The sequence below is a fragment of the Drosophila busckii genome, chromosome 2R, assembly GCF_011750605.1.
Source record: "Drosophila busckii strain San Diego stock center, stock number 13000-0081.31 chromosome 2R, ASM1175060v1, whole genome shotgun sequence".
NCBI classification, from domain to species: domain Eukaryota; kingdom Metazoa; phylum Arthropoda; class Insecta; order Diptera; family Drosophilidae; genus Drosophila; species Drosophila busckii.
In genome coordinates, this window is record NC_046605.1 from 11,759,499 (window position 1) to 11,780,430 (window position 20,932).

Consider the following 20,932-nt stretch of genomic DNA (forward strand, 5'->3'; position numbering starts at 1 on the left):
ATAGGCTCGTTTCCACACACTTCCTCAAGCAGCCGTAGGCAGTGCCCACTGTAGCAACAACAACAACCATATTTGAGAGCAAGCGAGACAGAGAGCGAGCGAGCGAAATAAAAGAAGCAACAGTCCCACAACAGAGAGCGCAAGTGAGAGAGCGAATTGAGCATAGAAACGTCTTCCGAACTGCAGGTGCATGTGCATGTTGTGACGTCACCTGAAGAGCGAGCGTGAACGATCACAGGATACAAATAGCTAGAGAGGTGCCTGCATATTGCTCATTGATGTACCGTACGTTGAGCGGAGAGTAACAGCCGCGCGAGCCGCTGCGTCGTGATTAACAAAATTAAAAAACAACGATACGCCGCCGCATTGAAGGGAAAATACCGCAATATCATTCGCTCTTGTTCGCAACAGATTTTGAGTTTAGAGCGTGCAAGAGGCGACGCATCGTATTTGCATCTAGACGGGCACTATAATTCAGTCACAACGTATTCGCTAGGAGTTCGACGCCTACTCGGTTTGAGCTGTTTTAATTTGATTAGCGAAAATGTGCAGAGATCGCGATATGAGTTTGTCATAGATCAGCGCAATCGTCAGTACAAGGTTAAGAAAAAAATCAAACTAATGCTGTACTGAAGACATAACCATCTGAATTCAAGAGCACGCCCAGTACAGTGTGTATATATGTAAGCGTGTTTATACGTGTGTGTGTGTGTGCATGTTTGTGTGCGTACGTGGACCAAACAAGCAGCAGCAGAAGAAGAAACAGACGCAAAATATCAGGACGTCGCTACAATACCAAAGTTAACAATTTAAGTCTAGAGCTCAAGTCACTAAGCAAATCAATCAATTTATATTGTGCTTGTGTTGAAATGTGACTATTTGCCGTAATAACAACTCAAGGACCAACAACAACAACAACTAAATAAAAAGCGTGCGCATCCTTGTGCCCACGCCAAGTGGTTTCGCAGCAATTTTCAATCAAATACGTTTTTCGTCCTCATAAAAAACTACAACAACAACAACAAATAAAAAAAAAATACGCCGTGCAGCTGGCGAACGTACGTGGTAAAATCAGCAAAATTGAAGACTTTGCAAGAAATCTTTGGAAGTCTGTCAAGGCTTGCATTGTAAGTATATATAAACAAAAAACAAAATTATTTATTTATGCATAAGCTATACGATTCATGAGTACAAACTATTGTTTGTGTTTACAATTGTGAATCATATAAATTTAATGATTCGCCAAATTGTGCGTCTGTGTTTTGTTTGCTTGTCTAGCTGGTCATATAAGTAACTAATATTTACTAATAGTTAGAAATCAAAGAATGAGCATCTAAGCATGATTCAAATACAGAGATATATTAAAAAATTTGAATTTGTGTCGATTCATTTACAACTCTGGAACTATCCATGTATAAATATTTTCAGTGGTTTTACTTTTTATTTTATCTTCTAGCTATCTATCAGCAAATTCTTAATTAAATTTCATTTCAATTAATATTTGTTGATAGTACGCCAATAATTTTAAAATATTGTTCTAATTTTTGTGCAAAAATCATTGAACCCACTGCACTTTTGTTTATGCAATTTGATAACTTCATGGAAATGACTCAAGCACAGCTGGCGCTGCTTAGAGTTAATCGCGCTCATAGTCCACATACTATTTCTAAATAACTGGACTAACTTTATGGCCGCTGCTGTTGTCTCTCTCCCTCAATTATTGTGAATTTATTTCGCACATTTTTCTTGCTTTGTTGCTAATCGTTTCAAATTTCATTTTCATATTGTTATAAAGAAATTCACACCTTTGGCTGCGCTGCTGTCAAACGAGTGTGGCCAGTGTATTTTAATATATATATTATTGTTAATTTGGCTAGCGTCCACTCCAGTTGTTGATAAATAAAAAATATTGGACTTTGGCTTGCGCGCTTAAGTCTCAAGCATGATTGATACGCAATTTGTTCGATAAATTACACACAAAGATAACAAAAGTTTGTTTTTTTATGATAAAAAACATGGCGGCCCATAAACTTTTCCACTGCATTTTCCCAATCTAACCATTTTCTTTGTCTGCCAGCCCAACTGAGTCAGCAAACTCTCGCTTAAGTAGGTAATGGAAAATTTCGAGACAATTTTGGAACTACCAAACCCTCACGCACACACACACACGCACACACACAATCGAATTTTCTAGCTGCGCTGCCTGCTTTTGATTTGTTGTTGTCGTCACAGCAACTGAAAATAAATAACTGTTGCGTGTGTTAAGGCACTCCCCACCCCACCCCACCCCCCAATATATTTACTTGATTTCAATTGTCATGCCACATTCGCTGACGTCGGCTATTGACCCAAAAATTTGTACATTTATTTATAAACAAACAGAATACAATTTTTTTCTTGGTTGCCTTGCGAACATAAAATATTAGCTAAAGCAAAATATTTTATGTAAATTATTACCACAAGTAGCGGAAAATTTGCGAAGGATAATTGCATTAAGAATTAGCAGCAAAAAACTATTTTTGTCACTTTTTATTTATTTTCAGTCTTTGCAGGGTGTCAACTAGTTTTGCTATTTAAACAATTGCGCCGCCAACTGTTTGATTTAATTAACAAATCAGCGCCCTAAATATATTTGCAAGAATACGCTAAGGCGTGAATTGTTCTATACATAGAATGGCTAACAGTAAAAGTATATGTGTATATATTTAGCAATTTGTTTATATTTGTGCAGCAATAAACAATGTTTAGTAATGTTTAATTATTTTTGGCTCTTGCGCATGAGTTTAAATTCATTCATTTAAAAGCAGCAGCAGAATTTTGATAGAGCTGCTTCTAAATGCTGCTGCTGATCAGCTATTAATAAATTATAATGTTTATTATTAAGTTCAATGCTATTAACGGTACCAGCAAAATAGTTGGTACTAGCCCAGAGTCTTTGTGGCCCGGCACGTGATAAGCGACCGACATTTCAAATCCAAATGTAGTAAGAAATATTGTTAAATTAAAAACCTGTTTCGCATTTAGTCAGCTAATAAATAAAGACGCTGTTTATTGCAATTGTTGTTGTTTTTGTTTTTGTTTGCTTGCCAAAGTTCAGAAAACTGGAAAAGCAGAAGTTTTTTCTCTTGTGCCTGTTACGAGCACTTACAGGCTCAATTGAACTTGATTGATTTTAACCAAAGGCAGTGTATTTATATATATACATATAGTAACTGGCAAAGCGGAATTGGAATTTCGATATTAATTGAACAACAGCAAATCATCAATGAAAAATTGCAAGCCGCCAATTGCGTCACGTGCTGCCAAATGCAACAACGATCACAACAATATATCAATAGATTATAACCTATGCCAAGCTGCAATATATATAGTATAAGCGATATATGGGAAATGAAGCCAATAAAGAAATAAAAACGTTACAGAGATTTTTATGCAATTGATAAGCTGCAAGCGGCAGAAAAATTTACAATTTAATAAAATTAAATTGCATATTATTATCTTGCAAATAAGCTAAATATTTATACTCATATTTACAGTTTTAATTATTTAATTTTTATACTAAAAGTTGCTGCCTTACTTTTGTTTTTTGTTCAATTGTGCAGCGCGCCTTGTTGCTTTGATTTATAACCATAGCGCACATTATATATTTTATTTCTTTATACTTGCCACAAAGAAACGCATTTAAATTTATTTAAAAAGCTGTATAAAGTTGCATTAGCCTTTTCTTTCTTAAAGCGCGAGCCGAGCCGCACGCGTTTCAAAAGCGTTTGGCGTGATTAGTCTTAATTTTGTTGCCAATCTTGTTCATTAAGAAACAAAATTTGCATTTAACATTTAAGCCTGGTAATATTCCACTGGCCCACACAAACGATGACGTCAGTCCACAAAGCCAAAAACGAAGGCATATAAACTTTTTGGCAGCCAAAACGCACGTGTTACCAAAAAAAAAGAAGCGCGCTGTGGTTTCTGCACTTGTTTAGTCGATAGCTGTGATTGATGCAAATAGATTGGCATATAAAAATAGCAAATCATAAATATAAATAGACGTTGACAGTTAATTGAAGTTGAAGTGGAACTTATCGAATGGTTGAAACGCTTGGCCCAACAAAATTGGTTTATAGATTAGCCCAAAAATGTTTATTGCAATTAACTGACTATCTTAACCTTTGCTCTTGAGCTGTATTAACTGCTGCGTGGGTTGCTATGAAAATTGTAACAAACGATTGAAATGTTGGGTCTGCTTAACACTCCCAATCTATAAGTTTAGATCTAAAAACAAAAACATTTTAAATAATTTTTAAATTTAATTTTAAATATTTTTATCGTCGACTGTCCATAGTTGACATTAAATAAATAAAAGAAATCTAGTTAATGCTTTTTAACAAACAATTGTTAGGCTTTTATGATGCGCCTAATTGTTAATGCCAACATCATTTGCAATTAGCCACTACGCTTATCCCCATCCCATTCCATGCAAGTCAAGCTGTCACCAGTTTTAGCCAGTCCAGGCCGGCGCTGGCCAGTCTGGGCTCAAATCTTATCAACATTAGGGCCATGTGAATGTGAATATGACTTTTCAATATTTGCACGGCTCGTTTTAATATCAAAATTGCAAAGCAAGTGTTTAGCTGTTTGTGTGTTTACACGGATTTATTAAATCGCATCGCGTATACGCCGCGTGGTACAATTTATTTTAGCAGCCACATGTGAGTTAAGCTGCCTGTTGTTAGGCAGGCCATGAGACTTTTGTTTTGCTCAGTTTAATACAAACGCGTGCCAAGCAATAAAAGCAGCAGCAGCAGCAGCGTCTTAAGTTCAATAGCGCAGCTTTTTGTAATAAACAAATAATACGCCCGCATAACAAGTTTAAGTCCATGACTCAATTGTTATCAAATTATTATTATTATGAGGTTCATCAATGCCGACTACCGTCTACTTTATCTTTAGTACACGAATCATTGCGTTTTGTTGTTTTATCAGCTGCAAAATGTTAAAGTAATTTCCATGGTATTCCCTTTTTATACCTATGAGCTAACAATGAATTATTTGTGCGCTCTTATCAGCATAATTAACGCACTCAAAGTGTTGCATTTAATTAAAGTGCAATCGAATCTTTAGCTCTTTGCTTTTCGATGCGTCATGCTTGCGACAGTTGGGGGCATAAACATGAATTTCATCAGCAGTGGGTTATTTTCGGTATTAATTGTAAACAATTCGACGTATTAAATTACGCACAGCTGCAGGGCGTGTTATAAACAAATACAATACATATGCATACACATATTTATTTACTACAATGTGTGTTATTTTTATATTTATTTGTTTAGCAGTCTATCAACTATCAACAGACTAAATTGAATTTATATAAAACAAATTTAAGTTTATATTAAGAATTTGCAAACTATCTATATAGTTATAAATTAAAAAAAATAAATTCACTACAAATTTCTATTAACATGTGTTCAATCAATTTTATAAATAATAAATAATTGTAAGCAGCGATAATTATTTCAAGCAGTTTTATATTATTTATACAAAAAATTTATTAAATAATTGTAAGCAGTAAGAATTATTTTATACTTATTACAATATTTACATATTAAAAAAAAAAGTGCATAATCATTTATAATTTAATTATTAGTAATCAATTGCTGTCTTTCAAACAAATATTTAACTAGCAATTAAACGAAATATATGCATATATGTTTATATTCTCTACATTATTTATATTAATTAAAAGTTGTTTGCTCCTTACCCAGCGCTGCTTTCATTATTGACATGCACTGCCCAAAATCTTTGTGCAAACATGAATTCTATTTTTATTTTAATTGCTGTCGAAAAAAAAGCAAAAATTCATTCATTCACTGCTGTCAAAGTACGCAAAGCCCCACAGACAATTGTGGACATGTGTCCGCAGTCTTAGGCTAGTCCAATTAATTTGATAAGCACTAATGCCAGACAACAGGCAAAGGCTTCTGCTGGCATTTGCCACGACTTGCACGCGCCCCCATAATTCAGAAGAAAACCCAATAGTTGGGCTAGCTGTCGAAACTGAAGCCAAAAGGATTCCTTATGCTGATGTCTACGGCTCTTCGATCACGTCGTGCGTTTTCAATCTGCGCCCCAATTGACGTCAGCGGCGCGTGGGCCACTTAATTGATTGTTGCCGCCGCTTGTGGCACGTAGCAACATTTTGTGCATGTAAACAAGTAATTGAATATAGATACCAAATATAAAGGGGTGACTGACACAAAAATTAAAATTTGTAATTGTTTTTTTTTTTTTTTCTATTTTGCTTAACCTTTCATTGTGACATTGCACTTGAAATTGAAAATACAGCGCGCTGTTCAGTTGAGGAAGTTCGCTCAGTTTTATTTGATTTTTAAGGCTGTTTTTGCTTTTTGCATATAAACATTTGAAATTGATTTGCTTGTGTGTGCTCTGCATAAATTCATAAAGCTCAATTAATGTGTTCATAAATTGTACAAATTAGCGCGTACAAAAAAACACGCATACGCCGCGTATGTCGCCTGATAAGACCATAAGACTCAATAATAAGATTGTTTGTTCCGTCTGGGAAGCCCAACAAAAGCCCAAAAGACTTTCACACCTTGTAGCGCTTCTCCTGCGCTCTCCCGCTCTCTTTCGCTTAGTCGCGCGCTCTTCACGATCGCAATTCGCTCACAGCGCAGTCGCTAGCGCGCTCGCTCGCGCTCTTTGCCGCTCTCTGTCTCGACAGATTTTTCGCATATAATTTGCGAGGTCGTCGCTGAAATATATTTAATAGTAATACGGCGCGCGTAAAGAAAACAACGTTCGGTTCTCGCTCTCTCTCTCGTCGTTTGGTGCACATTTCCCCTAAACGCACAGAGACATTAAATCCAAAAAAAAATAAACTGTAGGCATGTGTATAGCTTGCCTGCGCTTAAATTGTGCGTTAAATCACAATTTAAAATACGCGTTATATAAAAATAGCAAGTCCTTCAACTTCAACTTGGATTCCTCAATCAATTGGCGTTGATTGAAATTGATTTGTGCCAGATTTATTCGCAACGCTAGTGACGTGCGAACTGTGAAAAACTCAAAAGACGCAACCATATTTGTTTGCCAAATTAGCAACAATTTGTGTGATAAATTTAAAAAGATTGTGATATTAAATACAAACAGACTGATTTGCTTATAGTTAACTCGTACTTCAATCAAAACTAAGTTCGACGACAATTTGCGAAAAAAAAAATGACACCAAAAATTATTACATATTTTCTGGTAATTATTATTATACAAACTAGTTGCAAATGCTAAGCAGCATTTTTTGTAAACAAATTTGTTAATTAAGCAGTTAAGCTGCTTTTGTTTTTATTTTTAAATTATATGCACATGCTTAAAAAAAAAACAACAACACAAAATGACATTTGTTTTGCATATGATTTAAAAATAATTTCATTTAAAATGTAAATTTGCTTAATTTTTAAACATTGTTATTTATTTTGTGCTGCAGTTATTTGTTTAAAGATCAGCTGGGACGCTCTTCCTGACTAACATTTTATTAAACAATAGGCGCGTCTTTTATATAAATATTTAGACAGTTGTTAGAGCTTGTTTGTTTATAACAAAAGCTGCAGCGAACTTTTGTCAAAGCATTTCACAGGCGCTTAATTTACTTTTTAGTGCCAAATTAAAAAACATTACTCGCTGCTAATTTGTAGAACAGTCGGCTTAGTCACACTTAAGGCAAACGCCTTGTAACAGTTTGAAATGCACTGGTTTCCATAGAAGAAATTACGCATACGTCACAGTTAATAGGGCTGACATTTAGCAATGCGATTTCTGTTTAAAATCCATGTCTATTAATTAATTTCATAACTTATGCTGCTCTTGTGTGTGTGTGTGTGTGTGTGTGTGTGTCATGTGTTGTTGTTCTTTAATTAAATGTGCTCGTGATGCGAAAGTCTCGCGATACACGCGGCGTATGCGCAATTGATAATTGATAAACTAAATTGAACGTTTCTTTTTTTTGTTTCGTTTGCAGTGCGGCATGCGCCATCCCACAACTGGCCTTAACGAAGACGACCTAAGTCGTCTGACTGGTTCATCCACATCATCCACAACGTCGTCGTCCTCATCCAAAGCTGAAGCCACCGAACAGCTGCAGCAGCAGCAACAGTCGCCGGCATTAACCGATGCCGTGCCAGAGACGACAACGACACGCTTCAACTCCACGTATCTACCCGAAATCATAAACCCACTGGAATGGCAAAAGTCACGCAAACGCAAGGAGCGCCTCGACAGCAACTCGGCCAGCAGTCAGGATCGCAAACTGCAGCGCAGCAACAGCGAGGAGCTGCTCAGTGAGGAGCCCGCCAGCCAGCTAGCCGCCACACCAGCCAACTGCAGCAGCTGTGACGTCATACGACGCGTCTCCTCCGAGGACTTCAAGCGCACCGCTAGCTATGCCAGCTATTGCCAGGAATTCGAGCGCGAGCTGCAGCATGCAGAGAGCAGCTCTGCGGGCGAGCAGGAGAACAATGCCGCCTTGGCCAATCTGCCGACGGAGCAGCAGTCGAGCAGCGAGGAGCGCACGCGCCTAGAGACAAGTCCAGCGCGCTCGCAGCACCAGCAGCAGCAGCAGCGCGAAGCTAGCGACGATAGCGACTGCGAGCATGAGCGTCGACGCAGCAGCGAGCGTTTCTGCAAGTCACGTCAGCCGCCATTGCGAAAATCCGGCGTAGCCAAAAAGGCCAATGCCAGCGCTGGCGGCGGCGGCGGCGTCGGCAGCAAATATTTGCCCAACAGACGTGATGAGCAGAGCAGCTACAAATACGATTTATCCGCTTTGAAATACGAGCGACGTGGCTTTATTAGCAGCAAGAAGCAGCAGCAGCAACAGCAACAGCAATCTGCAACAACAGCAACTTTCGCTGATCACAACGACAACAACTTGATAGACTTTCATCAGCAGCAGGAGCAGCAGCAACAGCAGCAGGAGGAGCAACAAGCAAAGCAGTGCGCCAGCATTTCACCCACGCCCACCAGCAGCAGCAGCTGCAGCTCCGCAGGCAGCAGCGATGACACTACCCCCAATCCCGTCAAGGTCAAGCCGCCGCCGCAGCGTCAACAGCAGAGCTTAAATCTCACCTCCGCACAGGAGTCGCTGCCTTGGGTGCGCGACGATGAGCCCGCGCCTGTGCTCAGCCGTCGCTTTGCGCACTCGCGTCATCCGGCTGGCGGCTATATCGATGCTGCTGCCAAGCTGGCCAAGGCCATGCCCTATCCGCAGCAGCAGCCCAAGCAGTCGGCAGTGCTGAGCGAGCAAATGGACTGCCTGGAGCCCATGGATGCAGTGCGTGCGTTTAGCTCGCTGGAGAACATGCGCACACGCGACGTCATGCAGCAGGTGGTGCCCGCCATGATGGCCTACCAGACGCCCGACGAGCGCCTCAAGGCCATCAATCGACGCGTCACAGCGCTAAAGAAGAAACTGGTGCAGCTGGAGTATGCGCTGGAGCAGCGCCTGGGCTACAGACCGTCGCAGGCGGAGCGCCTGAATGACAAGTATATGAAGAATGCGCTTGCCGAGCTCAGCAAGCTGCGCAAGGAGCGTCACGAGCTTAAGACTGATCCCATTGCCGCCCTGGGTCTCAAACTGGGCACTGGCAGTGGCGTTGGCATTGCCAGCGGCGGACTGGAGGCCACCAAGAAGCTGGAGCGAATGAAGAATACGCTTGCCGAAATAGCACAGGTAATCAAAGCTTCAAAAGTTGGGGAAGTCCAAGGCATCAAATTTGGTTATTCACGAGCGCGTTTATGTTAATTAACAAGCAACAGTTTTTTTTTTTTGTTAATAGCAATTTGTTAAAAATTTTTATTGGGCGAGACATAAATTGCATAGAAAGAGTTGCTAGCTCAATTATTAAATTATTTATTTATTTAATGTCAACTAAGGACAGGCGACGATAAAAGAAAAGGATTTTAAAAAATATTTAATATTACATTTAAAAATTTTTTAACACTATGTTTTTGTTTTTTGATAAACTTATAGTTTGGGAGTGTTAAACAGACCCAACATTTGTTGGCAAAAACCCAATAGGTTAATTATTAGTGTTAATTATTAATAATTAAAAAAATTTAAATATATCTTTTAGTAATACAATCAGACGACTCTGTGTTGATAGCATAGTAAAGTTTGTTGTAATTATATTATATTGTATTTAATATTACTATTAATTAAATCATTAAAATCAAAGTTAATTTTAGCTACAGCGTAATTGAAAGTTTTCAACTTAAGAAATTTATAGAATGTGTTTTAAAAGCTGCAGACTTAGCAAAACATAATTATAAATATATTATATATATTTATTTTTAACAGCTTGTTTTTCGCTTGTCTGGTCATGTGTTTTCGACTTATATAATGCAGACTAATATTTCTATTGGGCAGACAGGACTGCGCTCCAAGAAATAAATTACTTGAAAGTTTGCCAACAAAAAGACAACACATATATATATATATATATATAGGGCATATATATAAATTGGACAGCTAGCGCTGTTAATGGCACTTGTGGCTAAAGATTTTCATTTCAAGCTTTTCACATGTCACTGGCTGAAATGAATTTTAAATGCCTAATGCATGTGCTGATTAATTGCCTTGTTTACCAATTGGCGGGCATAATGTTTTAATCAACATTTTGTTTTTGTTAATTACACTTTCACACCATATTTGGGGCAGCTTAAGACTGATTGATGACACACATTTGGCCTTGACTAATGTTTTTATTTTCGCTTTTATTTGCAGAATCTAAGCGAGAAGCGTGTGCAATGCAAGCGCTCACAGCTGCTGGAGGAACTGACCTCGGATCAGCTGGTGCAGGAGAAGAGCGCCGTGCAGCATGCGCTGCTGTACTTTGAGAGTCTCTATGGCCATCCCATTACCAAAGAGGAACGGGATGCGGCACGCTCGCTCTACGATCGCTATAGGCAGCTCAAGCGTTTGGTGGCGCGCAGCATTATGTTTGGCGGCGGCTCTGGTGTGCCGGAGCTGCCCACAATATTGGAACACGAGGCTATGGTCTTTGAGTCAACATCCACGCCGCTGCAGTATTCATCCAACAACAGCACTGAGACCACCAACTCACCCAGCGACTCCATGGCACCCAATGCGCTGACACACACTGCGTCCTCCGATGAGTCCACCACAACAACAACCACAACCACTACAGAGCAGCAGCAACCGCAGTTGGAGAACATTGCTGCGCTTAGCCTGGATCAGCTGTGGGAGCAGCTGGAGCGCGTGCGGGATGAGAAAACACTGCTCAAGGCCACCATACGCGAGTATGAGGCGATTTTTGAGGAGCAGAATGGACGCAAGATGCTTAAGCCGGATCGCAAATCGCTGGAGACGGAGACCTATGCGCAGTACAAGGAGAAGAAGGCCAAGGTGCGTCTGCTGCAGGCGCTGATCAAGAAGCACATTGGACACTAAAAAGTTGCCACACACACGCTTTGGCAATTCGTATTAATTTTACATGCATACCAATTTATTTATTTCAACTATAATATATAGAAATACATAATACATTCATGTGTAGTTTTTAGATTTACATTAAACATATACATATATATTCTATAACGATACATTTTATGCATATTGTTGATTACTTAAACATAAAATATACATCAAAAAATAAATAAACAAATTTACGATGGCACTTGCGTAAGCTGCAAGCTATTTTGGTTCTCAAAGATACTCCCAATACATACAGCTACAGATACATACATACATACATATATCTTAAATCACACAGCTTCCATATGGAATTGATATCGATATTGTACAACTCTTGTCTGTCTATCGTCATTGATGTTAAAAAATGAACTTGCTAACTTTTAAGTTCATTTGCGAAATACAAATTTAAATGCTCGTATGACTGAAACGCTTGCAGACCGAGTAAAATATTGAACAAAATCTATTTCTGTCGTTTTTGTTTTTTTTTTTAGTTTTAGACATGTGTTTGTTACATAAATAAATAAAATCGAATTAAATATCTATAAACTTTATAAATGTTGTCTAAAACGTTGTAGTGCAAAATTTTCGAATGCTACTTCGCATTGATCTTATTATGTAATACCCGGAATTTTTCTAGAAAAATTTATGCGTGTCTACGGAATCTATAGATTGTTTCTGATCTTTAATGTCATACATATAGTATAAACATAAAAACAAATCATATACATAGTATATAGAGTATACAGTTTTACAGATGCTAACAACATTTACAAACACAAATATTCTTAAACAATAGCCCCAAAAAAAACAAATTAATTGTATGTCTATTATATGGGAAAAAGTAAATAAATTGTATTACGTTATAAAAATATAGTCAGCAGACTTTTTATTTATTTCTGTTGAACAATATGTACAAATTTTAACAATTTTAGCATTCTCCCTCCTTGAGCGTTGTTGAGCTGTAAATGACAAGAAAATTTCAAGAAATTATTATCACAGTTATTATAAGTATAAGTTGTCGAGCTTGTATAGTTTTGTCAGTCAAGTGTATAAGCAACATAAATAATTCAGTTATATGCTTGTCAGGTTATTGTCATCAGTTAACATGTGATCATATCGATATTGGTATAAACTTACGTTGCTTGAATTAAAAGTTTCGCTAATGTCAAACAGATTTGGCGCTTTCGTATATAAATAAAAGTCAATTCTAACAATTGAGTGCTGGAAGTGGAGGAAGAAGCGAGTCAGTCCAAAGAAGCCGACAACCTTTTCGCTTTGTTATCTGCAATTAAATTGATAGACAGGGGGCTTAATAAAGTTCAACTAAAAATAGGTTTATGCGTAAAACACATTTTATATAAAATCAGCTAAATATCCAATCGTCATTATTACTCAGACTGGGGCGGTATAGTCAACATCATTATAAAATTGTAAAAATAAAAAGTTTTCCAAGAAGCTTACCTTATCGATTTTACTAGGCAATAGGCGTCCGAATTAAAAAGTGCTTCAACAACAGCTGCAAAGAAAGAAATTGATTAATCATTTTGTCTGCTACTCAACACACATCGTAGTATTTGTTTGTTGTCAGTTGTTATAATCATCAATTATTCTTATGACAGGGATAATTGGCTTAAATATATATGTAAATCATCATAATCAATATTTGCGTCTATGCTGTACTTGATAACTCACCTATTTAAATCAGCACAGTGCAGCAGATCATTAACAACTTCCAGAGCGCAAGAGCTGTAAAAATTAACGAAACATTCGATTAAAAAAATGAAAAGCATAACGCATATAATGCAAACTATTGATTTTTCAGTCGCTTATAATAACAACATGCATCAATTCAGTTATATGCTTGTCTATTGTGTTTGTCATCAGAAATTTGTAATCAAATTTGAGATGAAGTATGAAACCTACCTCATTGCCTGCATACTCCTTAGTTCTTTCCATCACGTTATTAGTAACAACTGCAATAAATAAAACATGCTATTTTAATACATATTGCATAAATTTTCAGTTGATTTTGTTGCTTAATTTTGTCAGTTGATATAATCATCAATTATTCTTATGACAGGGATAATTGGCTTAAATTTATATGTAATTCATCATAAACAACAAAATTAAAAAAAAAAAAGTACATTTATCTGAAGAACTTACCTTAATATTGCTCCAAGTTTTCAACACGTGGATAACGACCATGATGTGTACTCGTCTAAAATAAAATGATTAGCTTTATTAAACATTCCATTGGACACCGTTGCGTTTGGTTATTCTTGAATATATCAGTAAATAAAACCAATCGACAAAGTTATTCCGACTGGGGCGGTATAGTAAGCATCATAAGATAAATTTAAAATTTATCAAATGTAGCCCGTAACTAACCTCACAATGTTTCTGTTTGTTCATGGCAGCACGTGCTATAGCTGAAATACATCGGAATTTCAAATTTCTTCTGGTACGGCTACATAATTTTGTATTAGCTCTTTTTCAACTGCAATGAAATCAAGAAAGTTATATCGTTAGTTTACTTTAAAAACCATTTGAGGAATAAAAAACACGTGTTACATGGGTAATTTTTATCAGCCTAAAAAACCAATCAACACGTCTTTTCAGACTGGGGCGGTATAACTTAAACATCATCTAAGCAGTTTGTATGCACTTCTTTAAATCACAGACTTACCATTTTATTTAATTTACAAGAATATCCAACAGCAACACGTCTTGCCATTTTCAAAGTCGCGTTACAAAAGAAAAGTGAGACGGAAAGGAAATAACAAGAAATAATTGAATTGATGCCACAGTGTGACCAAAGCCAATAATTGAAGAAAAAGAGCAAGTTCGAACACAGTTGGAGCGAGAGATCCGAGTTCGACTCAAATGCAGTGTGACCAGCAGATATTATCTACAATAATAGAGCGCCAATAATTGCAAAATAGAATCAGCTGTGACGGCATCTTTTTTGGATCTTTGAAATGTCATTACAAAATACAAATGGATAAATCTTTGAAGGAACAAGTAGACTTGACATTGGGCGAGTCAGGATCATTACGGATTGAAAATGCCTTGACGACTTGCGAAGAAACAATAGAGGTAATAACAACGCTTACAGGATGCTTACTAAAGTTAACAGAATGCGCAAATTACATTACAAGCAGCAACACCATTGATGTTATTGTGGCCACGTTATGTTTGGCGCTCGATTCAAATTCTCATTTGAGGAAATAGTAAAGTTTATATGCTATTCATAACTGTATTATTCTAGCAATTGCCCAATGAAAGCCCTAATAGAAATACATATATCTCCGTATATATTAAAATATATATAGAGGATAAGCCGGCATTAAACTTGCCAGCTTTGCTGAAAATATGGCAAGATTCCTTCAAGAGTAAGTACTGTTATACATGTTATGTTTATTGAATAACTAAGTATGATTGCAATTTTTAGGTGCATTTTTATTTACCAGTTTGTATTTTTATAATACCATAATCGAGGGTTATGCCAATCTCTTATATGTCACTGATTGCCCTAAGCTGTTGCAATTCTTTTGCGATGGACTCTACGAAAATCATTCCATTAGTCCACATGCTTGTGCGGATGTCATAATGCTTTACATATGGTTAGTTCATATTTGACTCTTTGTCAATTTTATAACTATATTTTTCTTTTACTCAAAGTCTAAAACATTTAAATGGACACTGCAGTGCAGACCAACTGCGGACCACACTGATTTATTGGATCAAATGCAATAATTCGTACGCGCAGCATTCCCAAAATCCAACTCAATTTCATGTGCAACGTTTGATTAAATTTGTTGATGGCTTCGTAGAATGCGAACTACCGCGCTTAAGCACAGGAGTCTACCGCTTTTTACGTTGCGTTGCCCCATTATCAGATCATGGCCTGGAGCTGCAGTCTTGGGAACTTCAATTGCATGGATTGCTTAAGACACCGTTTAGTGGCGTCGATCAGTATTATAAATTGGTGAGATCAGTGAATAAGTAAAGTTTAACCAGTTATTCATATTCTTTACAGTTAGAGCTAATGGAGATGCTGGGCAGCTGCTCACAGACAGACTGGCTGTTGCCATCGTTGCGCAAAGTTAAGGAATTGATGCAGGGCAGCAAGTGCCAGCTTTTATCAGATGCGTACTTTAAATATGCGCTTACGGCTAAAACATGTACACAAATGAGCATATTAAGCGAGCTTTTGCCGCTAGCGGACAAAGGGAGCTGGCACTTGCAACAGTTGCTGCATGTCTGTAAAAACAATAACTATTCAGAACTAAGCAAGCTGGCAGCAGCACATCTAACTGTCGACAAAACGTTGCTGTCATTGCTGGAAATATTAAACATACGAACTACACCTAACAGTGATGAAAATATAGAAGATTTTGGAAGTGAAACAAATTTAAAGTTCACCTTTCGGCATGTTTGTGCTCCGAGAAGTCTGAAGCGTAAGCGTTCATCAAATGATGCCAAACTGTTGTTGGATCAGCTGCAGTCAACGGTGCAGCAGCTGGGCAAATGCGCTGTGGAACTCGATGCAGCAGACTTGAGAAAACTGGAACATTTAATACAGCGACTGCAAAACAGTTTGCCAGCTTGAATTAAATTTTAATTTCATTTTAGTCGTAGTTATAACCATACAGTAGATAATGTTCATCCTCTACAAAATCATCCAACATTTTTCCGCTTATTTTCTTCAATTGTATACAATTATGAATTATTATGTTGATAGTTTAAGACTATAGAAGCTAAGGTCCAGATAAAGAAACCAATATAAAATGTATGAAATAACACATGTAATACTAAGATACTACTGTTAATAATAATAAGATAATACTGTTAGTTTGGTACGTAACTTTTCTGGTTTCTCTTTTTCGGGTGGCTCAGTCATTTTTGTTTTTTAGGTTGATTCAACGGTGTATTATGTCTATGTATAGTAATGTATATATATATATATTCAAATATATATGCGATGATTGTGTGGTTACCAAGCATAGATTGGGCCAAAGCCGGCATTCAATTTGTAACGTATTTTGTGTCACAAATTAGAATTGCTTAGTTCATTAAATGACTCGTTACTATTGTGCGTTACAGTTTGTTTCGATAAGATATCGCTAAATTGTGTTTATTTTTATTGAGTTTTCCTTCAAATTGAATAAATACCCCTACTTTTTTATCTTGGAGCAACAATAAAAATTGTACGTTTGATAAAAAACACGCCAATAAAATGGTTTCACTTCCTAAACACCGCAGTCGTTATATTAATTTCAAATCGTAATTTAAGCTGCTGAAAAATTATCGTAAAACTTATCGAAACGACTTCAGAACAGATGTTTTTCGTATCGAAGAAAAGAAACTTGGTGAATAGCAGACAACAAGATAAACGCAATAACTACAAAATTTTAGTTATAAAAGGCGATTTTATTGAATCGCAGCTACAGCAACAAACATGAGTGAACCCAAAGACTTTTTTGCGGCCACAGCAGCTGCCGCCGCTGCCGCAGCCAGCTCCACAAGCTTAAGAAGCTCTGAGCAAAGGGATATGGACAGAGAAAGCAATAGCAATGAGGCGGACGACTGGAGTGTCAGCGATTATGCGGGTGAGGGTGTGCAGCGTAGCAACAGTGGCGCACAAGATACGCTGGATATAACACAATATCCAAAATATGGTTGGGTGGATGTGACCAGTGAATTTCATGAGGCATGTCAGGAGCTGTTGCCTGGCGAGCTGGCGCAAGACATGCTGTTTGGGTTGTTTGAGGCCATGTCTGCTATAGAGATAATGGATCCAAAAATGGATGTGGGCATGGGCTTTGATAAAACTGATCTACCACCGCCTTCTTTCGAGGCAGCTGTGGCGGTAAGTGCCAAAACAACTTTAAGAATTAATAGGTATAGTTATGTTTGTTTATAGATGGGGGCCATTAAACTGGCTGGTCTGGAACCCGCCGAGCTCATAGGAGTCTTTGATGCATTGTTTGCTTGCTTAGTCAGCTGGCTGGAAGGCAACTCTATGGATCAGGTGCTCTTTACGTGTCTCTACTTACACGCGCCCGCGCAAATTCAGGACAAGGCGCTGCGCGCCTTCTGCACTGCTGTGCGCAATCTCATAGTGGTCATCAAAAACATTATTATATTAGCAGCCGTAAACGAGGAAGAGGATTTTCAATTGTATGGAAATTCAGCACTTCTTGCGGCGGAGAAAGCGCAGCCAGCTACAATCGCGCCACAACTAAAGGAAGTAGAGGATGAGCTTGTGCGCAAATGCAAGCAACTGAATGCATCGGAGGATCAAATTTTAATGGCTGTGGTGCATAGACTACGCTTTATGCGACATTTGTTTCAGGCTATTTACCAAGTGGAGCTCATGTCAAGTGCTGAAAGCGCTGAGGAGGCAGTGAATGAGATTTATAAGAATCTTAATGTGGCTGCCGAGCTGCTGCCGCTCATACGACGCACTATTGAACGCGGCACGCAGCCTGTGGAGGGCTGTAAGTGTAAACTTTGCCAGTATTTAATATAACAATAAATTGATGTTTAACTCTTATAGCTGAGGCGCCAAACCCCATGGGTTTCTCCCCGCGCATTCACGATCGCAGCCAGCCGCCCACGTTTCCGCGCAGCATTAAAATACGCGAACGTCCCGCTAGCTATCAATTTCTGGAGGAAATGGTGGCCCGTTTCAAGTATGCGTGCAAGGTCATACGCTATAAGGACTACTACACTGCGCTGGTGAGTGGGAACCAAAGATGTAGCAGTTGCTTTACATAATTATTTTTTATTGCTTGCAGAACTTTCTTATTGAATACAGTCGCAAGTCGGGACACTGCATTCTTTCACGCAGCGTGTTGCAAACTCTCTTCAGCTCCAGCATACGCTTAGCACATGGCAAACAGTCCATGAAACAATTTTTACGTTACTCCGTGCAATGCTTTAACTCGCCGCCCGTGCTAAATCCAAAGCACCCGGTCAACAATGATCCTAAGGTGCAACAGCATTTGGAAACCTTCTTTCGCTACTGTATCAGTATGAACACCTTCAATCAGTTTATACGCTTGTGTGGCTTTAACCGTGCACGTCAACGTGATAAGCTGGCGCACTTAATTGAAAACTTTGATCCACTGCAAGTCGATGCTGCGCGTCTGGACTCGCTTATGAATCAACTGGCCAATGAGCGTGCAATGGAGGGTAATGAGGTGCATGCCACAGCACTAAAGCACAGCACTCACTTTTCCACGTGGGTGCTTTATAATTGTTTTCGTGCCATGTACATTTATCTAATGTCTGGCTTTGAGCTGGAACTCTATGCTGTACATGAGTTTCTGTACATCTACTGGTATCCCTACGAGTTTCTAGTCGGCTTTATCGTGTCTGCGCTCACACGCACTGAAAATATACTGCTAGCTCAAGAGGAGTATGCAGAGCATCAGAGCAGAACACAGCTGAATGGCAGTGGCGGTGGCTCCAACAACAAGAATCGTAAAGCGGCCAAGCCTAAGAAGCATAAGAAACAGCAGCGTCCTTACCGCCAGGAGATTGTTTACTATCATGCCGTATTAAGTCTTTGTGGCGGCATGTACAAGGCTATGGGTGCTCTGACCAAAGACGGACGCGTGCGTTTGCCAATGTCCAAATTTGATAATGAGGAAATACGTTACATAAGACGCTTTGCGCCATTCGTGCCGCTCACCAGTCCGCCTCCTGTATCCTATGCTGAGTTTAAAAACATACGGGACCATTTGATGCTCAGCAGCGTAGAAGATTTGTATACCTATGCAGCCAAGCATTTTGATCAGGCGCGCAATGTGCTTGAAAGCATACAGAATCCCGAACAGGAGGTAAGCAGACCAATAGCTTTTGCTTCTTTTTATTATATAAATCGCATTTTTTCATTCTGTACAGATCTTGGATCTACTGCAAATAGCACGCACCAATTTTGTCGTCATGAATGTGCTCGCTCGTGGCCATCAGAAGGAGCTGAAACGTCAGCCAGAGTTTGATTTCTCTAAGCACAGCTATTTTCCAATAATCAAATTAAAATAGACTCAGAATTTGTGTTTACTTTTTGATTTATTAATAAATTGATTTGTATGAAGCTCATGCTACTATATCCTGCTTGACTAAGTATTCCTCCACATAGCCTTCAATGCGACAGCTTCTTGCACAGGTGTATACCGCCAGCACACCCCAATCCAAGACTGAGTCGCCCAGCAAACTCAGCACTTGTGGCATTATTTGAAACTCAAACTGACGAGGTCCATCGCATTTACTACAGTTGGGAATTGCTTGTAACTGCGCTTCTATCGTATCTTTAGTGTTGGCAATCCACAGTGGCTGACCACCGCGCTCATAGCGCACTATTTGATCCGGCTTAGCAGCAGTTTGTTTCTTAAACTGCTGGAAGACTTTGTCCTCTTGCGAGCTGGCGCCATCAAAATACTTTTCCAGCTCATTTTCAGGTACGTCGCTTAGTTCACCCGTTTTGCCTGCTTCCGAAAGTGCAATAAACTCCGACATTCGTGCTTGTTCATCCTTTTCATGCGTATCATCTTCCTCCAAATTATGTTCCATATTTATTTCATATTCGGCAAACACCAAATCGGGCAAAGGTCTGCATGTAGTACTAACCTTTGTGGTGCCGCAATCTGGCTTGTGTTGTGGCCAGTGAGCACGTTGGTGAGCAGCACAGCAGTAGCTAATGATCTTGCAGCGACTGCAAGAGTGTGGTGCGAGGCAACCGCAAGCAGCGCACAACTTCCGCGGGCTTTCTATGGCAGGCTATGTATATAATACGTTTGTTAAGATAGCAATGCAGACAAGAAAAAAAAAACGCATACCAAAAGCACATCATCGGACGGCTCCTCCTCAGAGTAAAACTTGTTGCTTCGCGGCAGCTGCGAACGTAACACTGTAAAGTTGCTGAAATCAACAGGAGATTAAAAATAGACTGGTTTATATTGCTTTATTATGCTTACTCTGCCCTATTGGCCTGTTGACAGTCAGCATTGCGGCACATAAACACGTAAACTGTGCGGTGGAAGTTAAAATCGTCCTCGTAGTCTGCATACAATTGGCAAAGAAACGCCTTTTGAGCTTGACACTTCTTGCACTGTAGCTGTGTAGTGGTCGGCAGCTCTTTCAACTCCAACCAAGCAGGAAGACCTCCTAATTTACTTGGAAAGTATCTATTGACAAGCCATCCAGCATCTTCGGGCTTATCAGCAAATCCCAAATCCACATCCATGTGTTTTCTTTAGTCTATTAGATATGACAAACAAAAATTGTTGACAAGCAGCGATACCTTTACTTATCGATAGTTAAATTAGCTATAAATATATCAAACGTAGCTAAATTGGCATCAAGTCTTTTCGATTGGCAGGCCTTGACTATCGAGCATGCAAAAATCGCCACTGCCAA

General features: G+C 38.8%; 4 protein-coding genes and 1 long non-coding RNA gene across 6 annotated transcripts; 3 read left to right on the forward strand and 2 right to left on the reverse strand.

Moving 5' to 3' along the window:
• The first annotated feature begins 934 nt into the window (after window positions 1–934).
• LOC108596469 (protein FAM13A) lies at window positions 935–11,579 on the forward strand. Of its 2 annotated transcripts, none has more exons than XM_017982230.2 (3): window positions 935–1,127; window positions 8,030–9,739; window positions 10,793–11,578. In XM_017982230.2, the coding sequence occupies exons 2-3, from the start codon at window positions 8,036–8,038 to the stop codon at window positions 11,477–11,479; spliced, it is 2,391 nt and encodes a 796-aa protein (XP_017837719.1). In that variant the 5' UTR covers window positions 935–1,127; window positions 8,030–8,035; the 3' UTR covers window positions 11,480–11,578. The 2 variants fall into 2 exon arrangements, with proteins under 2 accessions (XP_017837719.1, XP_017837718.1); XM_017982229.2 differs by lacking the exon at window positions 935–1,127 and adding an exon at window positions 6,824–7,266 and having other exon boundaries at window positions 10,793–11,579.
• A 788-nt stretch (window positions 11,580–12,367) lies between these two features.
• Window positions 12,368–14,273, reverse strand: LOC108595874. The gene is made up of 8 exons (XR_001915017.1): window positions 14,190–14,273; window positions 13,892–14,000; window positions 13,667–13,721; window positions 13,427–13,476; window positions 13,196–13,249; window positions 12,965–13,019; window positions 12,641–12,785; window positions 12,368–12,462 (listed from the first exon to the last, which is right to left on the reverse strand). It is a non-coding gene; the product is annotated as an uncharacterized LOC108595874 (long non-coding RNA).
• Window positions 14,274–14,875: 602 nt separating this feature from the next.
• On the forward strand, window positions 14,876–16,363 carry LOC108594646. The gene is made up of 4 exons (XM_017979788.1): window positions 14,876–14,895; window positions 14,974–15,126; window positions 15,185–15,491; window positions 15,543–16,363. Exons 1-4 carry the CDS (start codon window positions 14,876–14,878, stop codon window positions 16,113–16,115), a joined length of 1,053 nt encoding a protein of 350 aa, XP_017835277.1. The 3' UTR covers window positions 16,116–16,363.
• Window positions 16,364–16,722: 359 nt separating this feature from the next.
• Window positions 16,723–19,610, forward strand: LOC108597508 (N-alpha-acetyltransferase 35, NatC auxiliary subunit homolog). Its single transcript, XM_017984096.2, has 5 exons — window positions 16,723–17,375; window positions 17,430–18,006; window positions 18,066–18,247; window positions 18,307–19,353; window positions 19,418–19,610. Exons 1-5 carry the CDS (start codon window positions 16,965–16,967, stop codon window positions 19,556–19,558), a joined length of 2,358 nt encoding a protein of 785 aa, XP_017839585.1. The 5' UTR covers window positions 16,723–16,964; the 3' UTR covers window positions 19,559–19,610.
• LOC108597509 (programmed cell death protein 2) lies at window positions 19,567–20,778 on the reverse strand. The gene is made up of 3 exons (XM_017984097.1): window positions 20,491–20,778; window positions 20,353–20,434; window positions 19,567–20,293 (listed from the first exon to the last, which is right to left on the reverse strand). Exons 1-3 carry the CDS (start codon window positions 20,757–20,759, stop codon window positions 19,613–19,615), a joined length of 1,032 nt encoding a protein of 343 aa, XP_017839586.1. The 5' UTR covers window positions 20,760–20,778; the 3' UTR covers window positions 19,567–19,612.
• Window positions 20,779–20,932: the final 154 nt, after the last annotated feature.

Coding starts and splice junctions, on each gene's coding strand:
- LOC108596469 (XM_017982229.2), top strand. CDS start 7,237: ATGACACCAAAAATTATTACATATTTTCTG. Junction 7,267..8,029: donor AAATTATTACATATTTTCTG/GTAATTATTATT, acceptor TTTCGTTTGCAG/TGCGGCATGCGCCATCCCAC. Junction 9,740..10,792: donor CGCTTGCCGAAATAGCACAG/GTAATCAAAGCT, acceptor TTTTATTTGCAG/AATCTAAGCGAGAAGCGTGT.
- LOC108594646 (XM_017979788.1), top strand. CDS start 14,876: ATGGCAAGATTCCTTCAAGA. Junction 14,896..14,973: donor ATGGCAAGATTCCTTCAAGA/GTAAGTACTGTT, acceptor TTTATTTACCAG/TTTGTATTTTTATAATACCA. Junction 15,492..15,542: donor TCGATCAGTATTATAAATTG/GTGAGATCAGTG, acceptor TATTCTTTACAG/TTAGAGCTAATGGAGATGCT.
- LOC108597508 (XM_017984096.2), top strand. CDS start 16,965: ATGAGTGAACCCAAAGACTTTTTTGCGGCCACAGCAGCTGCCGCCGCT. Junction 17,376..17,429: donor CTTTCGAGGCAGCTGTGGCG/GTAAGTGCCAAA, acceptor GTTTGTTTATAG/ATGGGGGCCATTAAACTGGC. Junction 18,007..18,065: donor CACGCAGCCTGTGGAGGGCT/GTAAGTGTAAAC, acceptor TAACTCTTATAG/CTGAGGCGCCAAACCCCATG.
- LOC108597509 (XM_017984097.1), bottom strand. CDS start 20,759: ATGGATGTGGATTTGGGATTTGCTGATAAGCCCGAAGATGCTGGATGG. Junction 20,435..20,490: donor CAACAGGCCAATAGGGCAGA/GTAAGCATAATA, acceptor TGTTGATTTCAG/CAACTTTACAGTGTTACGTT. Junction 20,294..20,352: donor CGTCCGATGATGTGCTTTTG/GTATGCGTTTTT, acceptor TTATATACATAG/CCTGCCATAGAAAGCCCGCG.